The sequence below is a fragment of the Corvus kubaryi genome, unplaced genomic scaffold (genome assembly GCF_017639235.1).
Source record: "Corvus kubaryi isolate FWS band 111438036 unplaced genomic scaffold, C.kubaryi_AGA036_p1.0 72, whole genome shotgun sequence".
NCBI classification, from domain to species: Eukaryota; Metazoa; Chordata; class Aves; order Passeriformes; family Corvidae; genus Corvus; species Corvus kubaryi.
The window spans coordinates 289,840-316,753 of NW_024582060.1; the positions used below are offsets into that span (position 1 = coordinate 289,840).

The 26,914-nt window shown below is 50.5% G+C and overlaps 1 protein-coding gene across 2 annotated transcripts in view; it reads right to left on the minus strand.

Moving 5' to 3' along the window:
- Positions 1-286: 286 nt before the first annotated feature.
- Positions 287-26,914, minus strand: part of LOC121675157 (sodium- and chloride-dependent GABA transporter 2) — a 38,629-nt gene continuing 12,001 nt past the window's right edge. For both annotated transcript variants that reach the window (XM_042050284.1, XM_042050283.1), the window contains 13 exons: positions 24,923-25,057; positions 23,801-23,941; positions 23,152-23,236; positions 20,871-21,003; positions 16,829-16,963; positions 8,216-8,319; positions 5,386-5,510; positions 4,720-4,832; positions 4,436-4,573; positions 3,288-3,390; positions 2,566-2,666; positions 1,961-2,131; positions 287-790 (listed from right to left, as the gene is read on the minus strand). In XM_042050284.1, coding sequence (XP_041906218.1) covers positions 671-790; positions 1,961-2,131; positions 2,566-2,666; positions 3,288-3,390; positions 4,436-4,573; positions 4,720-4,832; positions 5,386-5,510; positions 8,216-8,319; positions 16,829-16,963; positions 20,871-21,003; positions 23,152-23,236; positions 23,801-23,941; positions 24,923-25,057 — 1,604 coding nt within the window. In that variant the 3' untranslated portion in view covers positions 287-670. The remainder of the gene's footprint in view (positions 791-1,960; positions 2,132-2,565; positions 2,667-3,287; positions 3,391-4,435; positions 4,574-4,719; positions 4,833-5,385; positions 5,511-8,215; positions 8,320-16,828; positions 16,964-20,870; positions 21,004-23,151; positions 23,237-23,800; positions 23,942-24,922; positions 25,058-26,914) is intronic.

A 26,914-nucleotide genomic window follows, 5' to 3' on the forward strand; every position in this document is an offset into this window, starting at 1 on the left:
TCAGACAGATGACATTTCTGCAATGGCTCCAGCAGAAGGTGGCATTGCACCCTTCACCAGGGTACCCTAGGCCTACCACTTACAGGAGCCTCTGAACCACTGTTCCCTGTTTTCCTTCCTACCCTAACCAAGCTTCCTCTCCTCTGGCCACCTTCCCGTATCACCGTGCCAGTGTAACAGAGATCCAGACCAGGATGTCCAGCACAGCTCCACTGACACACATCTCACCTAACATGCTGTTGGCAAGGAATGCTGGTGGGACAAAACTGAGACAGAGCAGATCTAGTCAGGAAAAACATAGATTTAATGGAATGAATGGAGAAGCTCCCAATGTCCACACTGGAGCCACAGCTCTGAGACACTGACACTCTTTACTCCAGGGTCAGTCCTTCCTTTCTGCCCACCAGAAGCCTGGGAATGCTCAGGAACACTGGTGCTTGACGTGCCCCTTCAGAGCTCTCTCCAGGGAGAGAATTAAGGTGCATTGCTAACTCCACACAGACCATCTCCATGGCAGCCTCTTCCTCAGCCCTTCAAATCTCCCAGAGAAGGGAGCTCAGCCCAGAAATCCCTCTCTTCTTGGCGAGTGAAGAATCCTTGCATTATCCAACAGGTGGCAAAGGCCGTATAGAAACCATCCAGGGGGGAGGGAGGGAGAGCCACACTGGTCCTAGCAATGAGATTCAAGCTCTGTCAGCGTCAGGAGGCCAGCTCTGGTGGAGGGAAGGGGCTGTCCTGTTCCCGGCCTGGAAGGCAAGTCCTCAAGTGGGCAGGTGAGTTGGCGGAACCTCTGGAAGGCAAAGACAGGCACTAAACACTGCTGCAAGGACAAAAGGTGATCTGGGCTCTCCCCTGCCAGTCACAGGTTTCATTTGGCCCGCCAGGCCCAGCTGCAGATCTGGTCCCTAAATGCTGCAGATGTCCAAAATAAGGACAGTCAGCACTGCAGAAACTGAGGGGATAAACTCATCTTCCAACTGCTTGTCCCAAGGCAAGGTCACAGGTCACTGAGCACGTGAGATATCTAACACATGGACAATGGAAGAAAGCTCTGTCCTCCGTTTGCTCCAGGCCAGGGCTAGAAAACAGTCCAAAGGCAGGTTGGTGACCAAGGACCTCCAGGTCATGCCCTCCATCAGCACAGAGCCTGTGCTCACAGGATTGGCTTTAACTGGGACAAGTGCATGAGGGGTTACTCTCATACCACATCATGCTGTGCAGCCTTGCCATGCCCCTGCAGCTGTTCCCACTCCTCCCTGTCCATGCTGGACACGGGGGTCAGGGACCCATTGCTGTCACAACCCATTCTTGAACGCTTGCAGGAGGCAGGGAATGAGAGGGATCCTGGGGGTTTAGGACTGTTTGTGAAACCTCACTCTGAAACTATGAGCTGTGGCAGGGATGGGATGCTCATCTGGAGCAAGGCCTGGTTTTCTAGTTCCCTGCCCCTCCAGTGTAAACCAGGGCAACCAGCAATGCATCACAGCAACTCTGGAAGCAGGGCAGACCCAGAGCATTAAGAATGTGATGGAAACTCCAAATTTCCAGTGATCCCCTCCATTCCGACCCTATGGCCTCAGCTTAGATTGGTGAACTCAGCTGACCGTAATGCTCAGGGGATCTGGAGCTTTCTCAGAGGAAGTCCTCAAGCCTCAGTTAAGGGCAGCATGGAGATTATCTTTATCCTCTCTATCTAATGACCTTCTTCCTGGTGGTGCTTGTGAAGAGACGGAAGAAATAAAAAAAGGGTACCATGAGGCAGCAGCCAGCTTGGAGCAGCCCTCCAGCAAGGTAGAACTTAAAAAAACCCAAGTCTGTTATAGCAATTAACTCATTCAATTGATTTATTCTGGGCTCCTGGCTAATCAACCTGCAACATACAAATGATTCTGCTGCAGGGCTGGAGATCAACACCGAAGCACAGCCCATGCCCTGATCCCAGAGCACCCACCAACCTCACCTCTCTGAGGGAGCCTTTGATGGTGGAGAGTTTGTAGACAACCCAGAGAGGGATGCACACCATGGAGGAGAGGGCCAGCAGCCAGCCCAGGGTGTCTCCCCACCACGGGTACACGTACTTCTTGTTGTACGTCAACGGGGTGTATTTGATCAAAGAAAACAGGAAGGTTGCCTGGCAAGGTAAAAGAGACCAAGAAAAAAAAAGAGAAAGAAAATCAACACCATGAGCAAAGAGAGGTCTTCCTGGTGAATACACACCTGCGCAGAGACTCATGATAAAAAGGAGCACCTCAGGGCAGCAACAGAGGGGACTCCAGTTAAACAGGGTTTGCTGGGACAGCCCCCACAGGCAACACTGGTCATGGCACCAAGGAGCTTGTCCCACCAGCAAACACCTCTGTCACAGCAGACCCTCTCCCCATTGCTGAGCCCCACACCTAGCCCCCAAAGCAACAAGCACAAATAACAAAAGGCCCCCATAGTACAGGCCACACAACCCCCTACACATATGCACATCCCTCTGTATATATGCAGGTGTCTGTATCTCAGGGGCACCCAGCTCTGCCCATCTTCCTCCCCACAGCTCTTCCTCCTGTGTGCCCTCACCATGCAAACTGCAGGGGTGATGAAAAGCCAGCAGTATCTGATGATGGGCCACGGCCGGTAGCCGATCATATCTTCAATGTTATCGTAGAAACGCTCAGCACCTGCAGAAGAGGGCAAGGATGGGATCCCTCACTGCCACCAGGGAAGGAGGGCAGCAGGGTCTGTGTGTCCAGGGTCCTGCTTCACCACTGTTTAGGTGCAGTAGCCTCAGCACAGCCAACAGTTGGGTCAGGGAGCTCCTCAGGAGTGTGGCCAGCTTCAGTCTTTGTCCTGGACTAACTTCCTATGCCCCCAGAAGAGCTCGGTGGGTCAGCAGGGCCAGCCCCTCATCCTCTCCAAGGCTAGGACCTCGGCCCAGGTTTTACCCATACCTGGTGACTGCCAGTGCTGATAGAAGGCTCTCAAAAAACGTTTGATTCTCAGAAACCTCTAAACAAAGGTTGAGAAAAGATTTTCCAGACATCTCCAATTCCCCAAGGAAGGAGGGTGTCAAAAGCAGGAGCACATAGGAACATGCAGGGGAAATCTGCCAAGCAGATCCCCCAGGGTGTTCCTGTGAGGAAGTCCCTGCCAGTTGAACCCAGGGGCACCAAAGCAAGGATTTAAATTCTGCCTTGCACTGCAAAGCAATTACCAAGTTGAGCTACAGACCAGCATTCTGAGGATGAACCAGACAAGAGCCTGAGATGCCAGAGCTGGGGACCCCCGTAGTTCATACTCACCATAGACCCAGGCGATGCAGAGAGTCTCGAAGATGGCCACAAAGAGCAGGCACATGCCACTGGCAGCATAGTAATCAAAGAGCTGGAAGACATACATCCCACCCTGGGAAAGGCCAAGTGGGCAGCAAGGTGAGAGAGAGGGGGAAGGAATCAGGCAAAGAGCTAGAGCCAGAGCAAGAAACAAACTCAGTATCTCCCCCAGAGCTGGAGGCATCTCCCTCTCTGGGACAGCGCACATCCCTTTTACCCAAGGCCTGACAGAGACACGCAGCCACCCTGCTGCTCTCAGGAGTCTGCAACCCTTCATTTCAATGCAGGGCAGCACAGCGGAGGGCAGCTGACTGCCAGAGATTGCGGGGATGTTTTAGGAGAAGACAAAACCTAGGCAGCTCTTGTAGCTGGAAGTGAGGATGGAAACTCTCTTAAGACACGCAATCCATCTGATTTACTTTAAAGTCCCAATTTGCAGAAGGAAATAACTACATGCAGCCTGGCTGTTTCACTACCCAAGTCTGCAGGGCTACCTACAAAACAGGCCTGTGGGTAAGTCCAGGCACTATGTTGCATGTACAACATCAGAGACAGCTTTTTCAAAAGTTATGCCCCAATGAAAACAGAAAGTGTCAAGAGCATTCTGGCAGCATCAATCCACACACACATATTGCTAGGCAGAGTTGAAAGTTTTGAACAAGAACAGTTAAGCTCCCAGGCAATTAATCACAAGGATAATACAGAGGATATCAGTATAATAGATAAGGGGTGCACTCAGGCTTGACAAGCTTCTTTGTACCAAGTGCTCCTGTAGCTCCATTCAGGAAGAAAGAGGACAAACACACTCCCCTTCCCATGCAACAAGCTACAGCTGTAAAGGTTTGGTTTGTGTAAAGATAAATTTATAACCAAAACATAGGCTGTCCAGAGCTCCAGCTATCAGTCTTGGCAGGAGAAGTATCAGGACTGTTACTGGCACAAGGGGTAAGTGCTGGAAGGGAGAACACAAATGGCATGAGGAGGGCAGGGCAGCCTCCTGCAGGCACAGGGCACAGGGCAGCAGGATGGGACTCAGCAGCCCCAGTGGTGACCCCACCACCCACCAGGTCCCACTCTGTCCTGTCAACCACCATGCAGGTGGTCTGAGCCCAAAATACCTCTGTGAGCATCACCAACCCAACCAGATATGAGAGGATGGAGACCAGCATGATGAGGGTCTCCCGGCGGTTCTTCTTGCGGAAGATGGTGGGGTACATGTCCACAAGAGCCGTCACAAGACTCTCCACGCAGACAAACTGCAAAAAGCAGAGATCCCACCTCTGTCAGCCCATCCTGGCTAGCTTCCCAGCCCCACTGGCTCCCCCTCAGCCAAGCTGAAGCCTGTCCTGAAGAGACAGTGGCTTTTGTCCCGTAGGGAATCGCTCTGCTCCTGCGGCTTTACCTGACTGTCCAGTCCCAGCAAAACAACCATCAGGAAGAAGAAGCACGCCCAGAGCGGGGAGAAGGGCAGCATGACCACAGCCCGAGGGTAGGCGATGAATGCCAGGCCAGGCCCTGCAGGGAGAAGGGCTTTCAGAGCAGGCAATGGGCAGCAGCACAGCACAGCTGGTTGAGACGTGCCTGAGGCAGCCACGCAGCCAAGGCACAGCCTGTGGCCATGCAGCCTCTCACTCCAGTAATACCCATGCTGTGCATGAAACTCAGGCTCCTGGAGCAGTGAAGGAGAAGCAGGAAGGGAGGGAAGGGGACACAGCAACCTCTGGCTTCTTCACTGTTGCAAGAACTGGGAGCCAGGGGAAGCCTCTGAGCCCAGGGACCATGGCACAAGCCTGGGCATATGCCATGCAGTCACCTCAGCACCCTCCCCACAAGAGACAGCAGCTGCCTAACCCCAACCCTCACCCTTAGAGGCAGCTTTTATTAGCCTCAAACCACCGCCACTACATCTCAGTATTTCATGAGTGTGCACTCATTTGCACTCATTTCTCCCTGCTTTTTGGAGGTGGAGAGCAAAGGACGGGAAACTGCAGCTGCAGGCATCCCCCTGTCGCTGGGGGCTCAAGTGGCAGCACCCCCACAGCCCCATCCCACCAGGGTCTCCACTCACCTGACTCAGCCACCTCGGCGATGGGCACACCCTGCTCCTGTGCCATGAAGCCCAGGATGGAGAAGATGGCAAAGCCAGCCACAAAGCTGGTGCCGCTGTTGAGGAAGCACAGGGCCACACAGTCCCTGGGAGAAGGGGGCAAAGCATCAGCCACGTATGACCCACACCCCATGGCAGCCCCCCAGGACTCTTCTGCCCCAGCCACTGTGTCTCTCCCAGCACACCTGCAGCTTGACTCAGCACCAGGAGCTGCAGAGAGATGCCCCAGGCTGGACAACACAGCAGGACTCCCCCATGGGAAGCCTTGTCCAAGGACAGCATAAAAATGCATTTCTCGCCTAAGCTCCTTGCTTGTGAGATAGTCTTCCTACACATCTAAATGCCAGGGGTTTTTTTCTCTTTTTTTTCCTCTCTCTCTCCCCTGGTCCCCCCTGTAGCAGCATGTAACAGTTTATTTTTGTCTGAGAAGGGAACATGGTTTTTTTTCCTTAATAGATTTCTTGGACCAGTGACAATCTTCTGGGTTCTCAGCACTAGTAGGTATCTCCTGGTGTTGCATTATGAGAAAAAGATAATCACAGCCATCCAATTTATTTTCTCTGATCTATTCCCTTTTGTCTCTGTTTCATCTCATTCTCATCCATCAACACTTTAAACTGAACATCTCTTATCTATCCAATTCCTTTTCACGCTCCAGTCTCTCTAGTCCTCTTGCGACTGCAACCCTGGGGACAACAATAACATTTGCAGCATCATTCTGAGATATTCTGAACCAAACTGAATGCACCCCTTCTGGCATTTCATGGCCTGCTCTGACTTTATTAAATGCTAATCTGCAAATCCCATGTGATTTTTCTGTATCAGTCTTTATTTATATAGCATTTTTGAGGCTCTGTGCTCCTCCTTGCATGTTAACTAGGTCTATTCTTGGTCTGCAACCTTTTCTAGAGAAAAGGTACAATTCATGAAAAGCCCCTGGTGTCATACAAATTCAGATTATTCCTTTCAAAGCACAGCTCGTTGCATTGTCAAAGACTGCACAGCACCCAGCACTGCTGCTCTGCCTTTGCATTTGTTTTCTAAGGCCCAATGAATCTCCCAATTGGAAATGAAGGCCACACTCCACCAATCCCAGCTACCCAATGGGAAGCCCAAGCCAGAACCTCATTTCTCCAGTGGCTATAAACTGCCTGCTCTCCACTCAAATTATATTCTCAGTAATTTGACACAAATTCTCACATGTTTCAAATAGTTCCTCATCCTTCCTGGTGTTTCTCCCTCTTTCCCCTGGATGTATCAATGACAGGTCAAACCCTCCTTGGAAAGGCATGGGCTGGAAGGTGCTCTCCCCTTATCTGGAAGGTGGGAAGGGGTGTCATGGTAGAGAGTAAAATGAGGGGATGGCCAGATCAAAGAGATCTCTGCAGATTTACACCTGAAAGGGAGCCTGAAGAATTCCCTTGCGGTGACAGGAAACAAGAAATGGTCAATGCTGTTTGATGCCATCTAGGATCACTGCCATATGTACAATGGTTCCTACTGCCCATATCCTTCTCCAGGTCACCAAAGGTTACACCTGCCCTGGTATAACAAAGTGGGACACCATGCTGATGTCCATCTCCCCTGTTAAAGCCTGGTTCTGGCTTCTTATCCAAACTAAGCTTGTAGAGCACAGGACTGACTCATCAAAACTGGGTCCACACCTGGGAACAGGCTAGTCAAAGGTTTGACACCAAAACTAAGAACAGCATTCCTAGAAATGCCGAACAGCACAAAGGGTAAAAGCACAGCACAGCGTGCAAACAGACATCTCTCCCCTTTCTACAGCAACTCCCAGCTGCAGTTACAGAAGCTCTTTACAACCCTGCTGCTGAGCAGCCCCTGTCATCCTCTCCATGTTATATATTAGACTGGGGATGCAAAGGGCTAATGTCCAAGGACATGTTGAAGGCCAGAGACAGACCCATTACCTCTTCTTTTCCTACAGCTTTTTCTCTCAAAACTGGATGTGGGAGAAGGGACATGAAAAGAAACAAGAATCGCAGCCCAGCTGCTGTTGGAGAGGCAGCCTCGCAGCAGGAATGAACTCCTAAAATGACAAAAGATGCCAAGCAAGGATCACGTAGCCAGTGGTGTGCCTGAACCTTTGATGGCAACAACCACAATTTTGAACTTAAAAGATGGGAGGAGAAGTCAATGCCAGGAGCAACCCCATCAGTAGAGAAAGTGTGGAAAGACAGGTGGCCTCTTCCTCTCACACAAGCCTTTTAACTGTGGGGATGGATACACCTACAGCAAAATTAGTTAATTTTCACTTGACCACTGCAACTCAGCAGCCCGATTCCATCTGGCAACCTGGTCCGTTTCTGCTCCTGCAGTCCAGCATGCAATAAACAGAAGTCACATCTGCAGGCTCATATGTAACCATAGATAGCACACAGGAACCAGTGACAGCTGTGCCAGTCACTGCCTCCAAATGAACCACAGAAGGATAAATCACAGGGTGAAAGGACTCCAGCTGAGAGCCATTAGACTTCACAGTTCTGCTTCCCCTGTGGCTACTCATGCACCCATGTAATAGGAGAGGCTGTAGTGTGGGCTGGGGTCACAAAACTAGTGAAGAGGATCTAACTTTGCCAAGTGTGGAAGAGGGGACAGACAGAAAATTCCCCTGGGTATAAAGCACAGAGAACTGGATCTGGGGAGAAAACACCTGGAAAGAGTTTTCCTATGCCTTGAGTAGAAACAGAAATCATGACACTTCCACAGGCCAGCAGCCTCCAGCAGCTCACTGGTGTTAAGGGAGGGGAGGGCTCGAGGCAGCAGTTACCTGTAGCAGTCGTTATGGTATTTGTTATAGCTGCCCAGAGCCGTCAGGCATCCCAGACAAATTGCATACGAAAAGAAGATTTGAGTGCCTGCATCCATCCAGACCTGCAAGGGAGATGCAAACAGAGGTGAGAAGACAAGGCCAGCACACACACTGCACAGATGGGAAGAGGCAGAGCCCGGAGGCTGCTGTAAGCACCAGAAAGGCCAGGGGTCAGAAGGCCAGCAGTACTCCGCATTGAAACAAGCCTTTTCTAGAGGCAGCTTGTACAGTGCCAGGAATTGCAGTGCTCAGCAAGGCACCCAGTGGGGCTAGGAGTGCCAAAGGGAAGGGATACGTCATGCGCCTCATCCACCCAAACCACATGTAGCTCTTCATCACCACCTTTCTTTCTTTGACAAATCTGCAGCACCCTGTGACACTCCAGAGCCTTCCAGCAGCAGGAGACCAGACGAACACTTTCCATGAGGGCTGAAGGAGCCCTCTGCCACCAGAGGAAGGGTACTTGATTTGAACAAGCCTAGTCTCCCACTGGCCAGCGTGAGTACATACAGCTTGTGGTGGTGGCCCTTCCCTCCAAGACCTCACATAAAGGCTCCAAAACTTAAAAGAAATTCAACTGGGTAGGAGTACTAGAAATAAACAGAGACGATTGCAAAAGACAGCTCCTAAAAGAACATACAAGAACACTGTTATTCCCATGAGGCACTCTGCTCTCACTGTCAATAACACATCCCAGAGCTCTAAGGCTGACAGTTGTCAATGCCAAATTTCATCTGAAAGCCTAGCTGTGTGCAGTCACCAATTCAGTCACTGTCATTGCCTTCTGCAGACAGTAGTGAAAGCAGGAATCAATGGTGAGGAATGAAGCAATGACAAAGATTATTAAATAAACCTCTGTTCTCAAAGATCTTTTTTACTAGGGGTTTTATAAAACAGAGATAAGACAGTCATTCAGCCAGTGCTGAAGGGTAGCCACATTCTCGAGACAAAAGAAAAGCAGAAGAAGAGTATTACTGGGACAACTGTATGAGGAAAGTCTCCGTTTGACTACACTCCCCTCTCCCGGAGTAGCAGTGCCAGTAAGCCCTCGGACAAACGCCAGCCTTGCCCCAGAGCCCCTCTGAGAAGAACAGGAGCCAATGGAAAGCACCACAGTGGTTTTGATGACTTCAAATCACACCTGTATCTGTCAGCCAAGACCTCATGTCCTGAGGCAATGGTCAGCTGGACAGCACCTGCCCAACCACCCCTGTTGCTCAGGCCAACCTCACCCATGCATGGTTCTGCCTTTCCTCTTTTGTACTGGCCAAAGTTTAATCATGCGGTGAGAGATTTTGTTTTATATTTACCTCTTCTCTTTCCAGGGCTGATGGGCCTTATGAAGGCGTGTTACAATCCCATTAGCTGCCATTTTTCCAGAAGAAGTTCTGGATTTGGCTCAAGGCACAGATGCACAGAATAAATCCTCTCCCCGCCCACTGCTGCCAACCCCAGCAGGGAGAGAAGGCGAAGTGCTGCTAGGGTTAGGTTTGGTGAAACTGCTCTCCCTGACTGTTCAGCAAGCCACTTGTCTAACATTCAACCCCACAGCCTTCGCTTAAGTCCATGGAAACCCTGGACTCTAGGTTTCTGATCAAGCAGAAAGTGAGATCAAATCTCTGATTTGTAGAATGGGAAGGGACAGGTGATGAGGTGGGACTGGAACAACTAATTCAAGGCACTGGGAAGTCAAAAAGTAATTGACCTCAGTGTATTTTACTCTTTTTGGAGATGAATGGGTTTAGAGCATAAGGTATTAATTTTTTTCAGTTCAAAAATATTAAAAAAAAGATCAAAGCTCTTTTTTAAATTGATTCCTAAAGCATCAGTGTGCTTGTGTGGGCAGTAAGGGCACAGCTTTCATTCTGTAGCTACATTTTAGGCACAGCAAGGCACTGAGGCGAGCTGGACCAGCAGACACCTTTGCATCAATATTTAAACATCTTTGCAAAGACTGGGATCAAATGCTTTGTTAGGTTTGCTTTTTATTTTGCTGTTCATTGCTAGAGCTTGTTTTCTATCAAATTTGAGCTCAAAACACACCCTCTCATGGGGTTTGTAGCTCTTGTAGTTTAATTTGTCAAGATAACAAGACTTTTGCCATTAAACTGCCTACCCCACGCTTGTCATAACATTAGACTCAGTTGATGCTTTTCAACCAGATTTAACAGTTATCAGAAACCTCAAGGATATCAACTACCTATGAACTGCACGACAGGGAATGGGAAAAAGACAGAAACTCAGGGTCCCCACTGAGCAGAAAGCTACAGGGAAGAAGAGTCAACCAGTGTTATATACCACATAAATCACACAAGCAAAGGAGAAATACCCCTCAGGCAGGAAAAGAACTGGTGCTTTACCAGCCATGCTGGAAGCCAAATATCAAGAGGCCAAACTTCATTAGCTCTGTGGCTTATGACGTGGCTCATTTCTAAAATCCAGTGATAACCCTGACTGTAGCAGAGACCAGCGTGGGGTCTGTGGGCTCCTCACTTCACTGCCTGCTCTGCCCAATCTAACACCTGTGGGGTGCACACCTGGCTGTGTGGGAGCCCAGCCCCACAGAGCTATCTTCAGGGAATACAGGACCTGTCTTAGCATATGATCCTGTTTGAAGCAAGGCAGCCTGGGGCTGAAATTGTAAATAAAGCGAAGCTTGGCTTGCAGAGCTTATGATCCTACTTAGCATGACTGTGAACACCAGCTCAGGCTGCATGCACATTATTTCACACATTTAAAGGTTACCACAGCTCTTGGGCCAAAGACAAGAGACATCTACGACCTTCCCAGTCTCCTTGCAATTCCCAAATTGCTTGGGGGTCAAAGGACTGCCACAGGACTGATGCCATGTGTGCTCCTGACCCACTGGTGATGGAGTCAAGCAGCAGCAGCAAATCCCAGGACTGTGGGGTCACTGGGATTGGAAGGGGCCCAGCCTCCTCCAGCCTCTCACCAGCAACACCACTGCCCTTCGAGACCCACAGAGCTCATGGGGGCTACATGGACCACTCACTTCAGCAAACAGCCACTCAAACCTTTCCTCCCCAACCTGCTGCCTGTGCTTGTTTCTCTCCCTGTAGTCACTCAGAGAAATGGTTTTTTCAGCTGTTCCCAGACCACTCTGACTAAAGGGCCTCACAGGGTCAGGCAGGGCTCTCTTTCCACTGCAGATAAAAGCATCCTGCTGCTCTCTGGCCACTGCTCCCAAAGAGACTGGTAAAGTTTATACTGTTCAGATTTTGCTGGCATATTGGCAGCACAGGTATTTTGATTTAATTGTTGTCTGCATTTTTCTAAGCCATCCAGTTTATTTAATTCATAATTCAATTTCTTTGAACGTGTTGTTTGCTCCAGTTTGCAATAGCCTCCTACTCTCTGCTTTTAGCCAAAACCTTTACACCTGAGCTGCAGTTATCCAAGATGGTTATGGCCATTCCTTCATCCCTTAATTTTCTCAGCAATATTCATTTTATTACATGTACTGGAATTTAATAGCTCCCAGTACCAAAACAGATCCTTCCTTAGGAAGTTCTCAAAGCACATCCAAATAACAGAAAGACCACTTTTGACCAAAATGTTATTGAACCCTGGGGGATGCCACACATCAGATATAGGTGGCATGCTGAGAAGCACTGAACTGCCCCCATCAGCAAGCAGAGATGACACAGCACGGAGTGAGGACATGCTGCGTGGAGGGTCACGCTTGCTGTAATGCATAGCAGAGAGCAAAAACCAGCCAAATCCTGAGCCACAGTTCAAGCAGCATTTCTTTTGCTCACGACATCACGGCTCACGAGTCAGCCTGTGGCGCTGGCACTACCCACCAGCCACCCACTGCACCACACAAACACATCCCTGCCTTAGAATGGAAGATGGTGACTCCTATGGTTTCACTGCTAGACTCCCAGGACACGATTTCCAGATGATTGACATTCCCCTTCAATCAAGACTGGCCCATAGGTCCCAGCCCAAAGATGCAGCCCACGTCCCACAGTGCTGCACCAGCACAGAGCTGAGGCCCTGCTGCACAGCCCAGGGCAATGCTTCCCCCATCCCCATTTATCCCAGCAGAGAAAAGACAGAGAATGGGTCACTGACATTTCTGGAAAGTGTTCCTGTTCGTCCTGCCCAGCCAACACCCAGCCAAGCATCACATTCCCAATCCTGAGCCCCATCTGCCTGGAAAATACTCCTCGGGAGTGAGGAACGGGGGCTTTGTTCCCAGTTAATCTCCCTGTCCCAGCACTCAAGGCCCCTACAACGCCCTGCCTGAGAACACTGACCTCATGTCACCCCCACACCTCAGGACACCTGGGGACCTGTAGGGACATTTTGCACCCAGGAGGGCCCTCCCACCACTGGGGTTACTTTAAACACAAGAAAACAGGTCCCTGGTTCGTCCCAAGGAACGCAGCTGCCTGCTCCGGGGAGGTGCAAAGGGGCGAGTGGTGCTCCGAGGGCGCTCCTTGCTGCCTGGGAAGCCGGGCTTTATGGTCCTCCCCGCCCTGCTGCTTGCGGGCAGACAGACAGACGGACAGCTTTATTCCTTCCTGCTATGTCAGCGCTGAGATCAGGCTCAGCAGGGCTGCACGGCGGGGCCCCACGGCAGCAGGGCTGGGAACAGGCATGGGACAAGGAGGCGGAGGAAGCCGTCTAAGGTAAATACAGCTGCGGCTCACCCCACAGGGATGCATCGCTCCGGCAAGGCGGAGGAGACAATTCCAGCCCCGAGCCCCTCTGGCACGCTGTGGGAGCATCAAGCTCTCCCTGCCTGCAGCCCGGTACCTGGCCTCTGTCCCCCGGGCGGAGCAGGAGCAGTGCCCGGGCCCGCGGCCCCTCTGCCACGGCATGGGGTGCGCGGTGGGGACAAGCGCAGCTGCCAGGGACAGCCCTGCCAGGAACAGCCCTGCCAGGAACAGCCCTGCCGGCACACGTGTCCCCCACGGGCACAGCGGGACAGCCTCCGCACCAAACAAACACAACGCCTGCAGAACGGGAAAGCGGGGTGCCGGCAACAGCACAAACCCGGCACACCGGGTCAAGGCAAAGGCCTGCCGGGAAAGCAATAAATGAGGGGAACAAATAATATTTAGCAGGCCTGTGGTCGCCCTCACCTCGCACAGGGAAGCGGCGGCGTTCGCTGGCCAGAGAGCAGCAGCAGGAAGGGGCTGAATTTGGGGCTCTGACCCCTTCCCAGCGTGGCTGCAGGGGCCCATGGTTAACCCAGCAGGTCCCAGCCCTGCAAGATGCACACACCTCTCACATCCTCCCCGGGGTGGCTGGAGGGGCTTATCCTCAGCTCAGCATTGACTGTACGAGCTGCCCTGGTCCAAACCTAGACCTCAGCATTCTCCCTCTGCAGCCACAGGCAGAATGGACAGACCCCCCCAACAAACTGGGGGCATCTTCTCTTGCCTTCCCTTCCTATCCTATCTGTTGGGAAGCAAGATCCGTGTGGGAAATCTGCAGGGGAAAACCCTGCTCCAAAACACAACCATCAGGGAAATGGGTGAAAGAAAATGAGAGGGACATAGGGAAGGATATTCAAAAAGTAATGCACAACTCGGCTGGCCATTGGCACCTCCCGTGCCTCCCTGCCCCCCGGACTGGGATACAGCCCCCAACTTCAGGGGCCTTCAGCACACCTGGGATGGAAAGCAGCTTGTCACAGAAGCTTCTTTCTTTATATAAAGACTGAATGAAGTACAAGCAAATACAGCAAGGTGGGGGTTTTCTGGAAATTTCAGGAGGAAAGTAAGAGTGGGAGGCTTTGAGAAACATTTGCTGGTTTTCTAGAGACGGATAAACTCAGCAGCCTCTGAGCACAACTCTCTCTCCATTCTCGCTCATTAAAGCTAATGAAATTTAGCTAAGAGACTTGATACCACAGTGAAAGGAGACCATTACATTTCTTCTCTTTAAAGCAAACCCAAACACACAAGCCATCACTTTCTGCATCAAGCCCATCAGTTTTCTCTTTATATCTGTCTGTCTAAACAGTGACTGGCAGTGATATGAAAGCTTCAATCAACAGAGAGCTGACAGCACCTGAGAAAAGTTCTTTTAATGACAAGTTTTACACACTTAAATCTTATTTCTACTCTGAATTCCTCTCATTTCATCTTCTCACTAGTGGATTCCACTATCTATCCCTCTGCTTAATGACATTCATAAATTTCCAGCATTTCCTACTGAATAAAACAATTGATAAAACTGATAAATGCAAAGGGTGGAGTGATCAAAAGTAGAAATGGAGGATGACCCCAAAACCCTTTGTTGGTCCACGCTGTGAAATACACAGAATGATTCTGGAGCACAGCAATGCAGTCAAGGAATGGGAAAAGACTTTGGGCCTAATTATGGCTGACATGCTAACGTCATAATATTAAATATTCTACGTATTAAAAAAATGAGCTATTGCCTCGTTTTTTGGACTTTTTTTTTGTTTGGGGACACAGTTCAACATAGATGATCTCTTTGGTGGTTTTGCTGTTATCTGCTTGTATTAGAGCATAATTGGTCTTCATTATTCAACACCTTGGTTTGGCAGTTCTCTGTATGGTCTGATCTACATATCAAATGCAATTCATTTACCATTTTAATTATAGGCATTTCACAGATTGAGGAAATGAAGGTGCAGGAAGATTTAGGGCACTGTAGACTTCACAGCCAGAAGAGACCATCATCAATCAGCTCGACTGAGCTCTCATAGACAGGATTTCCCAGTTCTGTCCAAGGTCACTTGGCAGGTGAAAAGTGATTTCCACACACCAGGCTGATATTCTGACACTTAATCACATCTCAGCTGTTGCTGCTCCCCTGGTAGAATCTGATAAATAATTCATCCCCTCTTTTCACCTAGTTTTTCATATGCTTTAGAGGAGCTTTGATTTTGTCCCCTTATATATTGTTTGCTCTTTTTTTAAACCTCCCTTTGAGATGCCTTCTCATAAGGCTCAGATTGGAGAGGTTATTTTAAATTTTTTTTTTAATTTCCAGAATCCCTTCCCAAGCACTAAAAAATCTCCCATTTTTCTGGGCAGTACAGGATTGCTGGTAAACAATTACAGCTCACTGTCCTTTGAGCACAAATCAATTATAATCGACTTGGTCGCCGTGGGCTGGCAGGACTCACACCACAGTTCCTGCACAGAGACAGAGGGGCACAGCCACACACGTGGGGCTTGGGGCACTAACCCTTCCCTCTCCGAGGGGAAGTCACAGGAGAAGCTCCAAGCCCTGCAACACAGTTCAGTGGGATGGTTAAAACGTGCTACAGTAAGGCAACTGTTGCTGCCAAATCCTGCTTTTCTCCCTCAGAAGTGAAGCATTCATTGGGGAATGATGGAGTTGGGGAGGGAGAAGCAAGTTTTTTTCCCTTGGTTCCGCAGAGTTTTCCTGCCCTGGTTCAGAGCCATCTTCTTATTCTGTAGGGTTGCTCTGCCTTTCAGCCAGCATTTTCCAGGCTGGAAGGAAGCTGTGCTTCTGAAGCACAGGCTGCAATTGAAAGAGTTTGCCAGGACAGACTTAATGCAGACACAGCTAGAACCAACCACGGCACACCTGAAGTGGCTTAGTTCAGTCCCCTGGGCAACACAGCCACGGTGACAATAGGACTTTTCAGAAGGGAAGGAGCACCATTCAAAAATATTATTTCATTTCAGAAGCCTCTTGCACCTGATCAGCACAAATGGAGACACTAACACAGTACAGACCTGTCCTCACACCCTTCCACACTCTCCTGCATCTCCATGCCAAGGGAGCAGCTGTCCTACCCCGCGCTCCTGCCATACATCCACCAGCACTTATGTTCCCATTTGCAAAATTAATAACTGAGGCAGCATTGGTGCTAGACCAGAAAGAGTTAACGGAGTTACCAAGGGTTTTGCTGGCCTATTTTCCAGGCAGGCACCCTTTAATCTCCTTTGGAAACACCTTCACACAAAGGCTGGTACAGCAGCTCAGCTGGAGCCAGGATTTAACATGGAAGAACTTGTCCCAAAGAGATTAAAAGCAGCAGTCGGGCGCTGACCCTCCTGTCAAACAGGCAGGAATTTCTCACCAGGGATGGGAAGGAGAGGAAGGCAGCCAGGCCCCAGGGGCTGCTGCTGCAGCATGCCATGGCTCCCACCATCCATGCACCTGGCATGCTTCCCAAGGAAGATGGAGCAAACATGCCAGAAGCAGGGCTCATCCCCACAAGCTGTCGGCACGGTGCAAAGTGCACCCATGCACAGTCTGGCTCCACAGCACAGGAGCCTCCTCAGGAAAGGGGAGGGACAGCTGGCACCACCTGTGATAGAAGGTTACATCCCACTGCCCATACCCCTGAGCAATTCAGAGTCAACTCAGGAAAATAAGGGAACAGCACTGGCGGGCAAGAGAGCAGGGACTATCAGAAAACACACCAGTATCACAGCTCTGCCTTATGGCCACAGAGGGGGAAAAGAGGGGTCAGAAGGTAGAAGTTGGAAGGAAGAGAGTAGGAAAACAAAAAGGAGAGAGTGAGGGCTGCCAGAGGAATCCATGCAAGCACAGCTTAGCCGTTCATTCCCCCCCGCTCCAGCTTACCTGAGGGTCCCCAAGGCGACTGATGTCTGGATAAAGGTAAAAGAGGATTCCCTGGGATGCCCCGGGTAAGGAGACTCCCCTGATCAGCAGAACAATCAGCATTACATACGGGAACGTGGCAGTGAAGTACACCACCTGGGAGGAGGAGGAAGGGACAGGTGTGAGAGAGCAGCACGGGCCAGAGCACACAGTGCCGGCCGGTAGCACAGCACTGACCCAGTCAGGCTGCTTTGCTGAGCACCTTGCTGTCTCCTGCCGTAGGAAGAAATGCATTTTAAAATGCACTCAGGAAACTTATGACATGCCATTGCATGTCTGGAGCCAGAGAAAACCTTTTTAATCCGAGGAGTGATCCAGACCCTGAGCCACGCTGTCAGCAGGTTGGAGTCAGAGTGGGTCTGCTAAAGCCAGTGGTGCAATATCCACATGCATCAGAGAAGGAGCCCGAGTCACACACACACAGTCTCTTCTCCATAGCGTTTAGTGGCGAGGGTGAAGGGGTGTGCAGGTGAGAGATACGCCCTGAAACGTGATAGCCACTGAAGGACCACCGGGGACAGTGCTGGGGTCCCCAGCTCAGAGCTGGAACTGGCAAAGGGGTTGTGCCCAGCCCTCCCCACTGCAGCAACTCGGAGCTGCTGCCTCTGAGTGACCCCAGCTCAATTACCCATCACGGGCATTTTGGACAGAGCAGGGCTGCGTGTCTCAGAATTGCCACCAAGCATGCAGACCCAAACAGGACACTGAACATGCGTCCTCTTGCTTTTTATGCCACTAGCCCCATCAGCATTGCAGACATACTCAGGGTAGGGTTAAAATCCCTTTCTCTAGCAAGGGAGCGACATCCCTTGGGGGAAAGCTGGAAACCAGTATCAGCTAATCCTTTCAGGAACTTCACCTGTGGTAAATGTGACACTCACTTTGGGGATTACCAGGGTACTTTCAGGACTGTTCAGGCTAACTGCTGTAGCATGCCACAATGACACCACATTGCAGTCTGTTTCCCACACAAACTCGTATCGAGAACTCATGCAACCTCCTCAACAATTCAAGTAATGTCATTAATCCTTTTGCATTGCTTCCACACCTTAAAGAATTATTGACCATCTGAGAAGAGGTTGTTCACTATCATGCTAGGCCAAAAAAGAAATGTTGCTTCTTCTGGTTTTTCCTGTGTGGACGTGCTGAGCGAGGACTTGCATCAGCATGCTGCACCTGAACGCTACCCTACAGCTCTTTTCTCGGCTCTGGCAGTTGTGCACTGGAGAGCTCATCTCTGAAGGAAATGCAAAATGTAAGGATGTGAAGTGATCCATTTCTCACACCTGCCCATCCACCCAGAATAAGCTGCTTTAAAATCCACCTAAAGCCCACCACCCCTTAGCAGGAGTCACAGGCTGTGGCACATCTTCGGCAGTTTCTGCCTTAGGGGATGTCCTAAGGGGAACAAGCACATGACTTCCCTGGACAGTACGACCACCTCTGCCCTGCCCCTGGATAATCTTCATGATCTGAGTAGTGATTCAAAAAGAGATTTTGTTTTCTGGACCCACTCTGATAGACTCCATCTGAATAAAGCAATGTCCAAAGCACCTGACGCTGCAATGCGAGTCCTCCCCTAAGTCAGGACACACACTCTCCAGTGATTCAGTTTTGTATTGCAGGACAGGATTTGAGAGATATCCCATCCTTGAAAAAAACCCAATACTAGACTATCATCTCTAGCTGCAGCTCCAGGTTTTCTGTGCATTTCGTGTGCCCTGCTCTACATATCTCAGCAGTCTTGGATAACACTGACACAGATCAGTGAAAAATGCCTCCTTGCTGAGGCTCTGGATTGCCTGAGATGTCTGTGTGAACAGATCCACCCCTGTCCCTCTAAATCTGCATCCTGAACACTGTAGAAACCAAGGACAGAATCCTTCAGCACAAGCAAATGCCATCATTCCCCGTAGTCTCAAATTTTCAAGGAGCCTCTGATTTAGAGCTGTACAGTGACAGTAAATCAAATCTGCAGGCCCTGCAAGTTTAACCATCATCACTGTATTTACCACACAACCAAAGTCTTCCTTCAGGAAATAATGGGATGCAAGTCTAAGCTTCCTCAGCCATGAAAGCCAGATTAAAAACAAAAATCATAAAAACAACTCATTGTCTTTGAGCCTTAGTGCACATTCTTCCAGGATGCCAGGCTGCACATACTTGGCTTAATCTCTAAATAACATCAGCTTTGATGAGCTCAGGATACAAACTGGTAGTTGTCTGGCATATGATTTGGATTCACATTTTGGTAACATCCTATGTGCTTTACAGCCCATGTGAATTAGTGTGTTAAGCTTTTCACTCCACAGTCACTCACACCTCCACCGAGACCAGAGGCCTGAATTTGGAGAAGGTTTTGCTGGATTAAGATTGCCAAACTTCTATCTAACAACAGGAACATCTGGATCTAATGAGATATTACTCAGTGCTTGGCTCAGGCCCAATCTTTTTAATTTTTGGGCATTGTTAGCACTAACTACATCACTAGGAACCTTGCCAGGATCAGTGTGATTGTTCTGTCACATGCTGGTCAACAACATCCAGAGTTTTATTTGAATCTGATCCACATGCCTCGGCAAAGTGGTTCCATCTGTGACAACCTCCTGCCTGTGAGAGCACTCCTGGGGGTCGGGCTGTCCCTGTGCTGGAGGATGAGAACCACTGCTGATCCGAGTAGGGTGACTTCAGCTCAGGGTGTTTGATCCTCCACAGGCAACTCCTCAGAATTAAGGAATATCTCTTTCCCAGTGGGGTATATTCCCACAGCCATCATTTTAGTCAGGTTATGAAATATGTGGAGGGTTGATAAACCTATGGACACTGTTGCTTCACTGAAAGAAGGTTTCTGTTTTCAGGATCTCACCATCACTAGTACTTTTTGCTAAAAATCATTTGCATTTGGCCTAGAACTTTTATCTAAAATAGATGGAATTTTTTCTCAGGACTTCCCACACTACGTTTGCTGTATCTTAGTATCATATTAGGTGTTATTAGACTGCCTCTGCTTTCTTTTACCAGGCTGCCACAGCAAGCAGTTGCTCTTTTCTTCTAATTTTACTCCATGGAAACCAGAAAATATTATCCCTGCAAGCTGCTTGGTCTCCCTGTCATGTTTCATAATCCCAGACCATTCTGGAAGCAAGAGAAACTGCTAACATCCATGCCATCAACTTGATGGAAATGGGTGCAGTTAAAATTTACACCCCATCACACATGATGGCTTGTTCAAGACATGCAGAGAAGACACCATTTAGGAAACACACTAAACCTTTTCATTTCCATCTGTTCTTGCTGGCTCCAGACAAAGCTGGCTAGGAATGGGGTCAGGAGGCGGTAGCAGAAACTAAGTAATGGGGTCAGTGCAAATGAGAGTGGCACACTGTAACAGACGGAGCATGGAATGGAGCTGGACAGTCACACCAATCCTTCCCAAAAACAGTCAAAGAAATAACTCTGTAGTGACTAGTGTGGGGAAGGAAAAAGGAGACCTTTATTGCTGGAGAACGTGAGCAACTGTAGGAAGAGTGGGGACAAACAAAAAGAATAAAAAGACAACTCCCATGGTGCTGGGGCAGAGAGGGCTTTGAGGCCATCACGGTTACCTTTGTTTATATCTAATTAATTTGAAGGTTTTCCAGCTGCACTTGCCAGCAGAGGCAAAAACATGCTGCTTGCTTACCCTGTGGTGGGAAGGAGGGGAACAAGCAGCCACCCTGTACAGAGGAAGAATGCAGGGTCTCCTGGGCCTGTGGATGGAGAGGGGCTGGATGGGGATATACCTTGGAAGTTAATGCTCTGTGATGCCTCAGTGCTCCCATCCTTTCCTACCCAAAAGCACAGAGCCTGGCTCACACTCCTGCTGCACACTGAGCCCTTCAGGCTCCTGCCAGCTTATGCAGACAGAGGTTCCCGGGGACCTCAAGGACCTCTCTGTAGGTGAGTAGAACCAGTGCTCCAGCTGTGACCAAGGAAAGAAGCCTGACCTGAACCAAGGACTCACCTTGCCCGTGGACTTGACCCCTTTCCAGATGCAGAAGTAACAGATGATCCAAGCCAGCAAGAGACACAGAGCCAGCTCCCAGCGGAGACCACCCAGGTGCTGGATGCCGTCAGAAATCTTCAGCACTCGCCTCCTGCATTGGGAGGAAGCAAAGGAACATGCAAGGGTCACTGATGCTGGCCACTAACATTTCCAACACCATGCTGGTTCTCACCTCCTCAGTGCCTGATGGCTTTGGGGAGAAAAGCTGTCTTACTCACCAGGGCCAGGTCTGAGCTGAAAGCCCCAGAGGAATTAAGCAGTGCTCTCCTCTGAAAAATACTGCCAGCCTGGCAGGTCATGCATGGACACGCAAAGTTCACCTACATTTCTGACATGCTCCAATCCTCAAAGTGAGGGATACACTGCACTTACCATGCAGAACGCATCAGGATCACCCAAGAAGCAATGCTGTCCAACCCCTTCTCCATAGCACACTTCTCTCTTTTGTGGCAGCCACACAATTCACCTCAGGACACAGAGCAGCACAGGGCATCACATTCTGTGATTAAGACCCAACCACGACCACCATAATCCCCACTGCACAGTCAGAAGAGGCCACCTAGAGCATCCTCTTACAGCCAGTGTGGAGATAAAATCCTGGGCTATGTAGACCTTGGTACAAATGGGGTCAGATAATAGCAGCCTTTCCATGCCATGTGTATGTCAAATCTTCCTTGTCACTTACAAAAGGAAGGACTCATCCTCCTCCATCTCCTACACCACACAGTTGGACTCGAGTGTGAAACCCCAGGGTGCAGTCCCAAAAAGCCAAGCCTGAGACAGGCAGAGAGGGACTTGCACAACACTAGAGCCCAGCAGCAATGTCCACGCTGCTGCAAAAGACAGCAATTATCCCAAAATAAAGGTGCTGCTGGGGAACCCTAGTCTAAGACACACTGCTGCCCTCCCTGCCCCACAGCCTTGCAGCAGATTGAGGGGGTGAGAGAAGGCTTGGAAAAATCACGCTGCTCTCTCAGATGCACTTCGTCACGTTGCTCTTTTCCTGCTTCTAGGGACGTGGACTCTAACCTGTGGAAATGGTGCCCATGGACTGGAACTAACTGGGTGCTGTACTGCAGCCAGGAGAGACCTCTGGAGCATGCCATCAGCTCACTGGCAGGTCAGAGCTCCTCAAAGAAATGCTGGCCTCCTACCTCCCTGCCCAGGGAGCACAGGAACAGATGCTGCATTAGAAGCAATGGACGGTGGAAATTTCCAGTCCCATGCCCGTTATTCCTCAGTAACACAGGGACGGTCACAGCAGTGATGGAAACAACAACTTTTCCAGTGTTCAGCCTCAGGAAAAGCAGTCTAAGGCAGGCCACCATCTAATCACTTGTGAGCAGCAGGCAGAGGGAGAACACAGGCTCGGAGAGCACACAGGAGACAAAGAAAATTGAAAAACTTTGAAGTTTAAAAGCAGTGTCCCTGTGCTGAGCTGAGGAAGCCCTGGGGGTGCCGCGTGTGCGCTCCATCCACCGCCAGGGGCAGCGGGGGCAGAGCCCTCCATCCATCCAAACGCACAAGGGAAATGCGTGGTGGCAGCAGAGGGGATCCCTGCACAGTCACTCAGCCAGGGCTCAGTGCTCAACTGGGCCGCCAAGGATCATCAGAGATCCTAAGCCAACAGACCTATGCCCTCATGCCAGAAATAAAGCTTCTCTGTACCTCAGGGTAACTAACACAAGGGGAGAAAACAATGAACACGAGGGACCAAATTTCAGTGTGAAGTTGTCTGACCCTAGCACTTGTTTTGATTTTGGTGAGTTTCTCTCCCCAGCACAACTTGCATATTAGTCGCCCTGTAGTGAAAACACCACTTCTTTTTCTCTTTTTGAGATGAGACTAGCTCACCTACAAAAGTGACCACCCACCATGCCAGAGCCTCCTGGGAACATGCTGGTGTCACACAGCAGCATGGATTCAAAGGAAAGAGGTCAGTGAGACCAAAAAGGCCAAAAGGTCCAGAGGGACAGGAACACAGCTTCAGAGAAGGACAAAATCAGGTGGCTCTGAGGCATGCCAGCACAGCTCCAGAGCAACACCATGGGCCCAGTGATGTTAACCTTGGCTGACAGGGCTGCCCTTGAGAGCCGTCACTCTGACCTGCCCAGCCTCCCCCCCTGTGTCCTCTTCTGGCAAGGGTGGGTTAATAGGATGCGCTGCTGCAGGGTTTGTCCCTTGCCCAGAGAAATCATGTCTGTGAGGGAAGGAGTGTCCAGGCCTGTCCTTTACTTACTCCCAGAACTCGATGACCGGGGACGTGGCGTTTTCGCTGGTCACGTTGAACGTGGAGTTCGCCTTCTGGAGCTCCAGGCAGTTCTCTGCAGGAAAGGCCCAGGGAGAGGAGGAGTGTAAGCAACAGTGCCCGGAGTACCAGAGGATCTGAAAAATCCCTCCCTGTCCATCCACAGTGTTGAGACTCACTGACATTGACTCCAGGACAAATTTCACACAGTCCCAAGGACACACAAAACAAAGTCCCTTCTATGGAAAGGCTGGCAAGAAATCTAGGACACTTAAGATGACAGCAGTTAATTTTTCCTTCCAGTGGGCACAGTCCTGATCAGCACTGGGTCTGTGGCTAACACACAGAACAGGATGACTGAAAGATGCCAAGAAGGAAGGTGCCCATGGTAGCTGGAGCCCAGAGCAGGAGTCACCAGGGAGGTCACCACTGTCCAGCACTGGCGCTCTCTAGCAAAGACCCAGATCAACCAAGCCTCTCCCACAAAAGTGCCAACAGCACTGCAGTGACCCAGCACCCCAAACCCCATGTGTCCCACCCACACAGGAGCAAGACACTCTCCTGAGGCTCGGCCCTGGGCAGCAGCAGGTTTCCTTCAGCTGGGATCTGCTGGAGGACAGGGAGAGGGCTCCACACTCACCTGTGTTCCACTGGTGGTCACAGCTGCCCCAGGGGAGGTTGATGGTGAATGAACTGAAGAGATAAAACAAGGCCCAGGCCAGGACAATGATGTAGTAGAAATTCAGCAGTATGACAATGACCTGTGAGGCGTAGCCAATTCCTGCAGAAAGCAAGCCCCGAAGGCAGGTGACCCACATGCCAGGAGCAGGATTCCCTTTGGGAGCTGCTGCTCTGCAGCTGGAGTGCGCTGCCAGATGAGTGTCAGTGGGGCAGCCACCAGAGCCACCATCCCCTCCCCAGCGGCCACCGTGCCACATCAGTGGGCACCCAGTCAGGGGCCCCAGGCACCCCTTTTCCTGCTGCCCCGCCACAGCCTTCCCTGGCAATGGGAGGGACCCTGGGCAGGGGATGGGCAGATTATGGCTGGAAAACCACCCAAAGGGCAGAAACATCCCATGGTGCTGCACCTGCTGAGTCACATCTCTTCTAAAAAATATATTTTTTTTGTATTTTTCACTTTCCCATTTCATTTTTATTTGGGAAGCTCTTGTGTTAACACTGCACACCTGCTCTGGGAGGTGTTAGAGAAACATCTAAAGGTTTTGGCATGTGAGGAGGAGGCAACTGTGACTTTCAGAGAAATCATGGAAAGTGGCTTGAGGCTGGATAACTGTGATGAGACAGTGCTAGAAACAGAGGATCTGACTAACAATTCATTAAGAGAACTGACACCTTTCCCCGGTAAGCTTTTAAGCCACCTGCAAACTCACAAAGATGACAGAGCATTGACTTAAAAAAAAACAGCAGCATGTTTTAAGTTCCTCATAACCACCAGAAGCACTTTCCCCATTTACCTCTTAGAGGACAACCTTGATCGGGCACAAAGCTCCTGGCCAGAGCTGTGGCCCCGAAGAAGGAAACTGGGATGCAATGTAACAATGAGAACTGTTTGGTGAAAAAGGTGACCAATTTTTCCAGCACGATTTTGGAAAGGGAGCAACCAGTGGCTCCCAGGCAGGTGGGCAGGGGATGTGTGGAGGTGCATAACAACCCAGGCTGTGGGGAAACACATCTCTGCTCCTCCTCCCGGGGCCCCGGGGTCTCCCCACCTCACCACACCCTCCCAGCTCCCCCCACTCACCTTCAAAGAGGGGGCAGATCCTGCGCCAGGCCGTCACCCCTCCCTGGCTGGTGTACTGCCCCAGCGCCGTCTCCAGGAAGAACACCGGGATCCCACAGGTGAAGAGGAAGATGAGGTAGGGGATGAAGAAGGCACCTGGCAGATTCAAGTGGCAGACAGAAGAATAAGCCCCATGAGGTGACTGAGGTCAGACTGTCTCCAGCCAGTCACCAGGCAGGTTCCTCCTGGGTGGGACAGCCAGGGAGGGATGGGGGCTGTAGAGGTTGGAAGATCACAGACAGGATGTCAGGAAAAAAATTCCCCCACATTTTATCTTCTGGAGTGATGTGATTACATGAATAATTCAATATATACAAAGATTGGAGAAGGAAGTTGTCAATAGCTGTATGGAAATACAGAGGAACACTGCTGTAAAGACATTACAACTTCTAATGAGGTTGGTGGCTCCTTTCACATTGATTATTGTGACTGAGTAAGCTGACAAACCCATGGATGACAATACCAAGGCTCTGAGGAGCACATGGAGACTGACACTTTTGCCCAGTCTGTGGGTTTGCTCAATCACCTGCTTGCCAAAAAGCAGCAGACATGCAAAGGAAGAGCAAGTAGTGCAGGAAAGTATGTACCTCACAGCAGCAGCCAGGGCTGCCCTCCTGTTCCAGCCCTGCCATGACACAGGCAGGGAGAGAGAAAATGCTTCAAGCTTTTGATTACCCCAGGTTAATGTTGAGTACAGTAATGGCCTTTACCCCACAGAGCACAGGAGACAGCCCTGCAAGATGGTCCATGCACATCATGTGCCACTGACCCGTCATGTGCCACTGGAGCTGCTCAAGCCCTGCTGAAAGGCAGGGACACAGGTCAGGAAAGAGGTAGACCCAAGCAGAGAGCAGCATCTTGGCTGTGGTGGGCTCAGATGGCGTGCAGGGTCAGGGGTGGCAACCCAGGCAGGCACTAGTGGTGGTTTCCCTGCACAGGCCTTCTCCCTGCCTGTGTGATGCAAACTGGCTTTGGGCTCAGCTCGGGGGGCGTGTATGGGAAATAACAATCCTGGTGCACGAGAACTCAAAACGCAGGAGATTTCATTAAGAAGCTTAGCCGGCATGCAGGGGCAGGGAAAGGGAAGGGGGACTTTGGGGGCTGGCCAGGATTCCCACCCTGTGCTCATCTCAGCCGGGTACAGAGCCACAGCCCCCCCTTCTTGCAAGAAGAAAAAGGAAAAGGAAAATAGACAAGGGTGGGAGGCACCTTGGCAGCTCCCTGTGGACAAACAGGAGCTGAAAGGGGTGCTGGCTTAATGGTTTGACTCCATGATCTTAGAAGCCTTTTCTAATCTCAGTGATTCTGTGACACCTGGCAGCCCTGCGGGAACAACGCACATCTGCCCACATGCTGACCCTCTACCGGTGAACAGAAGCTGGTGAAGGCAGATGGCAGGGGAAATGGCGTTGTCTCAACACCATCCCCTCAACTCCCACCTTGCACAAAATCATATCATCATGAAAGTCAAGCCTGTTCCCAACAAAGATTGTTGCCATATGAAAGTTTGTATTTAACTAAACTCCGGGACAGGTCTCTGAGGCAGCAGGTCAGGCTCTCCAGCCCAGTTTTCCTCTATTTGCAGCCTGCAGTCTGACCTGTCCCCTAACCTCCAATTATCTCGAGTTTCAGGAGGGTCCTGACACGTGGGCTGTGAAATAACACAGAATCATGGTGGAGAGAAGGAAAAATTTGCAGAGACCTGTCTCTGCAATGCCCTCATATCCCAGGTTAGGGGACACAAGGTGAAATGACTCCATAACCAGCCCCAGTGCCCTCTCCATCTCACTTTCAGCAGTGGGGGCCCTTGGGACTGGCAGATTTGGGGTGCTGGGAAGGGGGTGCAGTGCTGGCAGCCACACCACCAGACAGGCTTCCCTGGTATTTCCCAATCAGCAGGGCCAGTCTGCCCAGTGAGGGCCTGACCCTGCCACTGCAGGTGAAAGCAAGCGC